This window comes from Anopheles merus, unplaced genomic scaffold (genome assembly GCF_017562075.2).
Source record: "Anopheles merus strain MAF unplaced genomic scaffold, AmerM5.1 LNR4000008, whole genome shotgun sequence".
Lineage (NCBI taxonomy): Eukaryota > Metazoa > Arthropoda > Insecta > Diptera > Culicidae > Anopheles > Anopheles merus.
In genome coordinates, this window is record NW_024427588.1 from 57,873 (window position 1) to 66,910 (window position 9,038).

General features: G+C 41.8%; 1 protein-coding gene across 2 annotated transcripts; it reads left to right on the forward strand.

Annotated features, from left to right (window-relative positions):
• Nucleotides 1–1,135: 1,135 nt before the first annotated feature.
• LOC121600855 lies at nt 1,136–3,828 on the forward strand. 2 transcript variants are annotated; one of them, XR_006005882.1, is made up of 5 exons: nt 1,136–1,405; nt 1,468–1,562; nt 1,644–2,164; nt 3,254–3,399; nt 3,538–3,828. XR_006005882.1 is itself a non-coding variant. In XM_041929643.1 (3 exons), exons 2-3 carry the CDS (start codon nt 1,541–1,543, stop codon nt 2,039–2,041), a joined length of 420 nt encoding a protein of 139 aa, XP_041785577.1. In that variant the 5' UTR covers nt 1,136–1,405; nt 1,468–1,540; the 3' UTR covers nt 2,042–2,561. The 2 variants fall into 2 exon arrangements, 1 of the variants encoding a protein (XP_041785577.1); XM_041929643.1 differs by lacking the exons at nt 3,254–3,399; nt 3,538–3,828 and having other exon boundaries at nt 1,644–2,561.
• The last annotated feature ends 5,210 nt before the right edge of the window (nt 3,829–9,038 follow it).

Below are 9,038 nucleotides of genomic sequence, written 5' to 3' on the forward strand. Positions count from 1 at the left end.
GAACTTTGACATCATAAAGCAGATTATTATAGCAGATCGTTTGCACCTCTTTGACTACGGCGTAACAAGAACAATGCTGAAAGGATGGAAATCAGGCAAATTAGGAGGGGGTGCCAAGTGGTCTGAAGACACAATAAGCAAGATTGATGCTTTGCTGAAGGAGGTGGAACTTCCTTTAGAGTTTCATCGCAAACTCCGTTCTGTTGAAGACATTGGATTGTGGAAAGCTAGTGAGTTCCAAATGTTTCTACATTACGCGAGTTTTATCGTTTTGAAGGATGTATTAACAGATGTACAGTATGACCATTTTATGAAATATTACTGTGCGGTAACATTGTTATCATCCGAAGTGTATAAGAATGATTGGCTTGAGGCGAAATGCTTGCTAAAAGAGTTCGTTTTAGACTATGGTGTTATCTACGGGGAACATTGCATCACCAGCAATATACATAGTTTGTTGCATGTGTATGATGATGTAGACAAATTCGGCCCGCTTTACACCGTTTCAACTTATCCCTTTGAAAGTAAGCTCCAGCATGTTAAGAGCTGTCTTCGAAACGGTCATAAGGTTTTGGTGCAGGCTGCAAATAGGATATCGGAGAAAAAACCAAGAACTGCGTCATCAAATAGAACAAATCTCTCTTTTCCATTTTTGAAAACCAAAACTAATGGAGTAGCATTGCACATAAATCCACAATTAACTCTTTCTCCTGGTTTTCAGTCCAATTGGTTTTTGACTCATGATAACTACATAGTTAAATATTGTAGCGCAGAACAAAAAGATTCAACTATAATAATTAATGGAAGAGCATTCAATTATGTAACGGAAACCCGCTCGTACTATATTTCACCTTTTATGAAGGATATATATGAAGAAGATTCATGTAACCTTCGTACCGATGAAATGGTATTTTTACCCAGGGATATAAAGTGTAAATTAGTAGCTATTAAAACAGGTAATAGCAGTTTAGTGTTTGTTCCATTTCTTAGAACATTAACTAATTAGAGGTAAAATGTAATTTAAACTATTTTTTAGAAATAAAATCGAGCATATGTATTTGATTGGAAGTTAAAGTTCGTGTTTTATTTTCGGCCTTTTTTATTCACATGTTAATACTATGTACGGTAAAAGATTTTTTAAGGCCCCCCCTATGACAATCGAAGCAGCCCTGACAAGAAAAACGAGATAGTGTGCGGTTGATCGGTCATGCAATCTGTCAAATTTTCAAAAAATACAGTTTGTTTACATTTTGAACCGAACGATAGCTCTCACGATGTACAACGGCGAATGATTAAAAAAAGGCTACTTCGGTGATGAAAATGTTGTGTGTAATGTGTACAATAAACAGCCTAAAAATTATAAATGGTGGTAGAATCGACTTCGCACGCCTGAAAGCCGTTTAGGGTAAGTAAAGCATAGCTAATGTTTGTAATATTAAATCAATTAAAGCGGTATTTTCTATGCAGCTGTTGTGCAACCGTGTTGAGCCGGCGATAGTTAGAAAGAGGGAAGAAAGAATGCCCGCAATCAAACTAAACGATGTTTGATCATGGAAAACAAGGTAAGTTGATAATGAACGTAATCCGCACGGTATCAAAAACTCCTCGCGTTTATTTTTTTAACCACTGGTTTTTTTCTATAGTTAAAAAGCATACAAAGCTCGCTCGCCGTTGGACGCTTGGACAATTACTTTTACAATCATTCGGTGATCAGTTTGCGAAACGTCTTGCCGCACGCCTGGTACAGGCCCTTCTTGTCCGCGTCGGTATCGATCGTGGACTGATCGTTCGGCAGCGTCAGCATCATCACCTTCATCTGCGGGTAGTTGTGGTACGGCACAGTTCCGGTCGCCATCTCGATCGCGGTAATGCCGAACGACTAGAAGCCGTATCCGTGGTCCCGCTCCATCTCCTCCGGCGCCATCCAGCACGACGTGCCGATAAACGTGTGGTACACCTTCTGCCGCGACATGTCTCCATCGGTGGCGAGCCACGCGCTCATCCGCTATATTTAAGGAGCCGTCGTCGCCGGGCAGTATGATGGCCACCTTGATGTCCACGTAATGAGCAATGCGAAATGTGCACTCAATTGGCAAGCGCACAGCAAGATCCAGCAAACGTTACCGACAGTCTTTGTCGCCGTGAAAATGCTTCTAATGCACGGGTGAGTTGCATTATAACTACAAGCATACGTTTTTTTCCTTTCTTTAGTTTCAGCTAATGCCAGACGAACGATCGAATGACTGTTGCTTCGGAAGGGAGGTCGTATTACAGATACCGACTTGGACATGATCCAGTCGGTCGGTTGCAGTTGCTCCATGGTGCTTCGGATAAGGCAACAACGGAGAAGCGCTCCGGACGCTCCGGAGAAGCAGATCGAGATCGGCGAAGCGGTGTAGTGTTGTGATATAGTGATTGTGTGTACATTTAAGGTGTAAAGGGTGATTAATGCTAGTAACGTTGTGTAATGTTATGCAGAACAAAATGCAGCATAAATGGCGATGAGCCAGCATTGTTCAAAGGTGCCGGATGTTATACGTTAGAGCCGTTCTTTGTAGTGTGATGTGTTAACCACCTTGCTGCCAGTTATTAGGATTAGGATTAAACCAGTATTAGGATTAGGATATAATTAGGATTTAAACCAGTGCCGTTGAATAAAATGGTGTACAACAGGTTAGAAAACATTCGGTGTATTTTGTTTTGTTTTTTTAAAGCTCTTTCGATTACCTATTACGGAAGCAAATATGTTTCACTAATGTGCAAAAGGTAAGGAATTAGTGATCGCGTTGGTAGGTAATTGCTCGTTTACGGTGTTTCTCCATTTGTATTTATTGTTTCTCGCCCGCTGTGTTTGCTTCCCCATTTCTCATAATGGTGCGTACGTTTCATTAACAATGTGCATGTGGTGATGTTACATGATAAGTAAATGTTGAGCGTGTTGGCGGGTTAAAAAAAAATATTTTACTTGTCCTGCTCCGTTGGTTGTCTGGTTGTCTGGCTGGCTGGCTGGCTGGCTGGTTGGATGGCAGAATGGCTCACTGGCTGGTTAGTGCAGACTATGATCGGATGCGCATTTCCCTACGCCGCAGTGCCGGGTGCATCATACGTCGGTGTTGGGTTGCTGTTACTGGGCCGAGCGGATGCGCGTGCACACGTGGGAATAAACGACACGCAACCGTGGTGATATCACAGAAACTATATATTTTGTTCTATTTCATCATAAAAAATTCTTGCCATTAATTTCTCTTTTTAGGTATTTTATATTGCATCGGTACGATTATCGTGTTCAAAGGCTTTTTCGAGAAATGCCAATACATAAATCGGTTAGTTCGTTTATATCGGTTTCTCAAACCCCTGCAAGCAATGGTCAATCATTTCAGTCTTAAACTTTTGACGAACGTAAGTATAAAAAAACACCTTAATGGATTGATATGTTCAATTCCTACTCATGGCCTACTCATTTTCATTTGGTTGTAAAAATACTGCCTATACATTGTTTCATTTTGGTTTTCTCCCTCTCCATCTATCTCTTGATAGGAATGCCTGGTCGCTAGCTGCAGCTTCCCATCGATGTAGGCACACGATCTTCGAGATTTTACTTCACCTGATCTAGCCATCGCACTCGCTGTGCTTCCTCGCTTCTAGTACCGAACTGAGAGCCGCTCGAACACCTAGCTGCTGGGGCACGAGGCTGCCTTCTTCACAACATGCTCCAGCCATCGCAAACAGCCATGTCCGGTGCGCCATATGGCTTCAGTAAGCTCGTGGATAATCATTCGCATCCACACCCCATGCTCGAATTCACCGCCAAAGATGATCCGGAGGATGCGTCGGTCATCGTGTTTCGCCGCTGTCCTTTGCATGCTGTAAAAAAACATACCTATTCATCGTCGGCCAATGGTGCAGCACGAGCGCAACGTGATACATCGTGACATCATCCGGAAAACTTGCAGCTGGGGCACGGTGGTGATCTGAAGATAGCTGATTTCGGTTGGTCCGTGTACGAGCCGACCTTGTTCCGGTACGACGCTGTGCGTTTCGCTCGACTATTTATCGCCCTAGATGGTACATGGTCAGCCGCACACAAAAACTGTCGATCTCTGGAATTTGGGCGTACTGGCGTAAGGCCCCGTGTTTGGCGACCACGTATGAAGAATCGTACCGTAAAATTGTGAAGCTGCAGTTTAAGATGCCGCCAGATGTAACGAAGCCGGCGGCCCATCTGATCTCGCGACTGTTCGTTAAGGATCTGGCCAGCCGTATGCCGCTGAAACATGTTGCGTCCATCCCTGGATTCTGCTGCACGTGCACAAAAAGTAAATAGGAATTGCTGCTACCATGTACCATTTATAGTTATGTTCTCACTAAGTATGTTTATAAGATATCTGTACCTTTTAGTTTTTTAAACCCTATCTCTTATAAGAAGTAGTGGTATTTGAATTGAATATGAACAAGGTAAGTGTAATGATAAGTAATGATAATTGTTATTTGTGTATTCACTCAAATGTTATTATACTTTCTTCATGTTCAACATCTGTTATTATTTCAATTATTAACAATAAAATATGGCAAAATATTTTTTAAGCTATAGATCGTCTTTGTATTGAATGAGTGCAATTGATGGGTTTTGCATTATGATGATCAATACCGTGACCAGCCTCTCGGGGTGCCTTTGGTGCCTCAGTTCTGTATAAAGGAGAGCGTAGAAGGGTATGGCTATATTCTTTTCGGCGCTGCCATGCACCTTTCGGTGCAACGATAAGATAGAGTTAATGTTTTTTTTGCACCACTGAAGCACACACCAACCAGTGATTGGCTATCCGGTTAGGTGATACGAATAAGTCTTGTAAGCATTTATACATAACGTCAGCATGACCACGTTTGTCGGCTGTAGCGGAAATAAAGCATAACAATTATTTATTTGTTACGATATAAATAGGAAGAAAGTGCAACGCTGTGCGGTCCCGTGATACAGTCATCTATTTGTACGACCTAATAACATGCCTGTCATGGGTTCAAAACTCATACGGTCCGTCCCCCCGTAGCAAGGATCAACTATCCGGCTGCGTGGTACCAAATCAGTTTCGAAAGCCTGTACAGGTCGACATGTTCGCGTCGTTAAGCCAAAAAGAAAGAAAGTGCTGCGTTGTCGTGATGGATACGGTAAAAGTGCTTCCGTCTTAACAGAAGCTGTTCTATCATCTACCAAAATTGTTGTGTGAGAAATGGAACTAGCTTGCAAAAAGGTTTGGTCAGTTTGATTCATGAAAAAAAAATCAAAAATTGTTAGATGTTTTTACTTCTCTTTTTCCGTTTTGGACATAACTGTTCTCACTAATAGTATGCCTGTACCACTAATTGATTTATCAATGTAATTAAGCTATTGATTACCCACATCAGGATAGTCAGTCCTATGTATGAGGGGGGCGGTCCATACGGGACTTGAGCCCATGACGAGCATGTTGTTTGGAAAACTAGGTGTGCCACTCAGCGATAGCAGTCGACGGCTTCCGTATGATGTGTGCGTGGAAGGATGTGCGTGAGTTACAGGTCGCTCACCAGACGATTGAGAGAGAGATAGTGCAAAATAGAGGGAGATCTAACCTACAGCGCACATGCAGTGAGTATTCAAATAGGACTAACGGGCCCGTGCTATTCATTTATAATTAGGGAATAAAGGATTTTATATGTTTGTGTCAATGCATAGTATTAGTTTTCATCATTGTAGTAACGTCCATGCATCCGACATCAAAGAAGCCAAAGCAATCAGAAACCGATTGAAGATTTTAAAGCTCGCAGGCCACAGCGGGCATTAAGCACTGTTGTGGAAGGTCCGTGTTTTACGAACAAGAACCCAACTGAATAGGAAAGGACTGTTCGAAGGGGAGTGGTTAGTACCAACATGCGATCGTCCTGATGATAGTTTTAAGAGTGTGTTCCTTTAGTCAAATAATTATTGTTTAAAATACGGTCGAGTAAAATACGTATGTTTGTCAATGATAATAAAAGGTCAAGGCTAAGTATGTAGAGAGAAAAAATAAATAAATAAAAATAAAACATAGTCCCCCGATCCTGTTAGTATACGATCGTCAACAATTGACGTCGCATTCCAGCTAGCACCACGAGGAGGTAGGATTTGGAGTTCCAAGATAGCGGTTGCATAATAATACATCCGCTTCCTGGCATTAGCTAGCCAGCTGGAAAGAGCTCGATGAATTTAAAGTGTTTAAAAATACGAAGAAAAATATGTTAATACTTACTCAAACTCCTGAACTGATTGGATGGCACGCAAGATGGTAATGAAATTGTTGGGCTGGGCTCGCTTAAGCTGGTACTCGCGTATATATTCTATTAATGCTCCCCGGTTTGTGCCTTTAGATCTTAAAAAGGGCTTGACCCAGCGCCATAAATTCTCGATGGTCTGTGTGTGTACTAATGGATCGCTTGGGTCGACAAAATTTTCGGAATGGTTTATCATCTCGTGCTCATACCCTTTTCCGTCTAATCCGATGTAGGCACGCCAACCATCCGTCACAATTGTCGTTCCGGGGGCCACATTGTTCATTATAATGCCCTGCAAGTTGCCAGCGTCGCGTTTCTGAACCAGCTCCAGAAAAATATCTTTTGTCTCCCGGCAAATACCACCGACCAGCCAAACCTGGTTGTTGTCCGCGATCCGTCGGATGGTTGGCGTGCCTACATCGGATTAGACGGAAAAGGGTATGAGCACGAGATGATAAACCATTCCGAAAATTTTGTCGACCCAAGCGATCCATTAGTACACACACAGACCATCGAGAATTTATGGCGCTGGGTCAAGCCCTTTTAAAGATCTAAAGGCACAAACCGGGGAGCATTAATAGAATATATACGCGAGTACCAGCTTAAGCGAGCCCAGCCCAACAATTTCATTACCATCTTGCGTGCCATCCAATCAGTTCAGGAGTTTGAGTAAGTATTAACATATTGTTCTTCGTATTTTTAAACACTTTAAATTCATCGAGCTCTTTCCAGCTGGCTAGCTAATGCCAGGAAGCGGATGTATTATTATGCAACCGCTATCTTGGAACTCCAAATCCTACCTCCTCGTGGTGCTAGCTGGAATGCGACGTCAATTGTTGACGATCGTATACTAACAGGATCGGGGGACTATGTTTTATTTTTATTTATTTATTTTTTCTCTCTACATACTTAGCCTTGACCTTTTATTATCATTGACAAACATACGTATTTTACTCGACCGTATTTTAAACAATAATTATTTGACTAAAGGAACACACTCTTAAAACTATCATCAGGACGATCGCATGTTGGTACTAACCACTCCCCTTCGAACAGTCCTTTCCTATTCAGTTGGGCTCTTGTTCGTAAAACACGGACCTTCCACAACAGTGCTTAATGCCCGCTGTGGCCTGCGAGCTTTAAAATCTTCAATCGGTTTCTGATTGCTTTGGCTTCTTTGATGTCGGATGCATGGACGTTACTACAATGATGAAAACTATTACTATGCATTGACACAAACATATAAAATCCTTTATTCCCTAATTATAAATGAATAGCACGGGCCCGTTAGTCCTATTTGAATACTCACTGCATGTGCGCTGTAGGTTAGATCTCCCTCTATTTTGCACTATCTCTCTCTCAATCGTCTGGTCAGCGACCTGTAACTCACGCACATCCTTCCACGCACACATCATACGGAAGCCGTCGACTGCTATCGCTGAGTGGCACACCTAGTTTTCCAAACAACATGCTCGTCATGGGCTCAAGTCCCGTATGGACCGCCCCCCTCATACATAGGACTGACTATCCTGATGTGGGTAATCAATAGCTTAATTACATTGATAAATCAATTAGTGGTACAGGCATACTATTAGTGAGAACAGTTATGTCCAAAACGGAAAAAGAGAAGTAAAAACATCTAACAATTTTTGATTTTTTTTTTTCATGAATCAAACTGACCAAACCTTTTTGCAAGCTAGTTCCATTTCTCACACAACAATTTTGGTAGATGATAGAACAGCTTCTGTTAAGACGGAAGCACTTTTACCGTATCCATCACGACAACGCAGCACTTTCTTTCTTTTTGGCTTAACGACGCGAACATGTCGACCTGTACAGGCTTTCGAAACTGATTTGGTACCACGCAGCCGGATAGTTGATCCTTGCTACGGGGGGACGGACCGTATGAGTTTTGAACCCATGACAGGCATGTTATTAGGTCGTACAAATAGATGACTGTATCACGGGACCGCACAGCGTTGCACTTTCTTCCTATTTATATCGTAACAAATAAATAATTGTTATGCTTTATTTCCGCTACAGCCGACAAACGTGGTCATGCTGACGTTATGTATAAATGCTTACAAGACTTATTCGTATCACCTAACCGGATAGCCAATCACTGGTTGGTGTGTGCTTCAGTGGTGCAAAAAAAACATTAACTCTATCTTATCGTTGCACCGAAAGGTGCATGGCAGCGCCGAAAAGAATATAGCCATACCCTTCTACGCTCTCCTTTATACAGAACTGAGGCACCAAAGGCACCCCGAGAGGCTGGTCACGGTATTGATCATCATAATGCAAAACCCATCAATTGCACTCATTCAATACAAAGACGATCTATAGCTTAAAAAATATTTTGCCATATTTTATTGTTAATAATTGAAATAATAACAGATGTTGAACATGAAGAAAGTATAATAACATTTGAGTGAATACACAAATAACAATTATCATTACTTATCATTACACTTACCTTGTTCATATTCAATTCAAATACCACTACTTCTTATAAGAGATAGGGTTTAAAAAACTAAAAGGTACAGATATCTTATAAACATACTTAGTGAGAACATAACTATAAATGGTACATGGTAGCAGCAATTCCTATTTACTTTTTGTGCACGTGCAGCAGAATCCAGGGATGGACGCAACATGTTTCAGCGGCATACGAACAGTCGCGAGATCAGATGGGCCGCCGGCTTCGTTACATCTGGCGGCATCTTAAACTGCAGCTTCACAATTTTACGGTACGA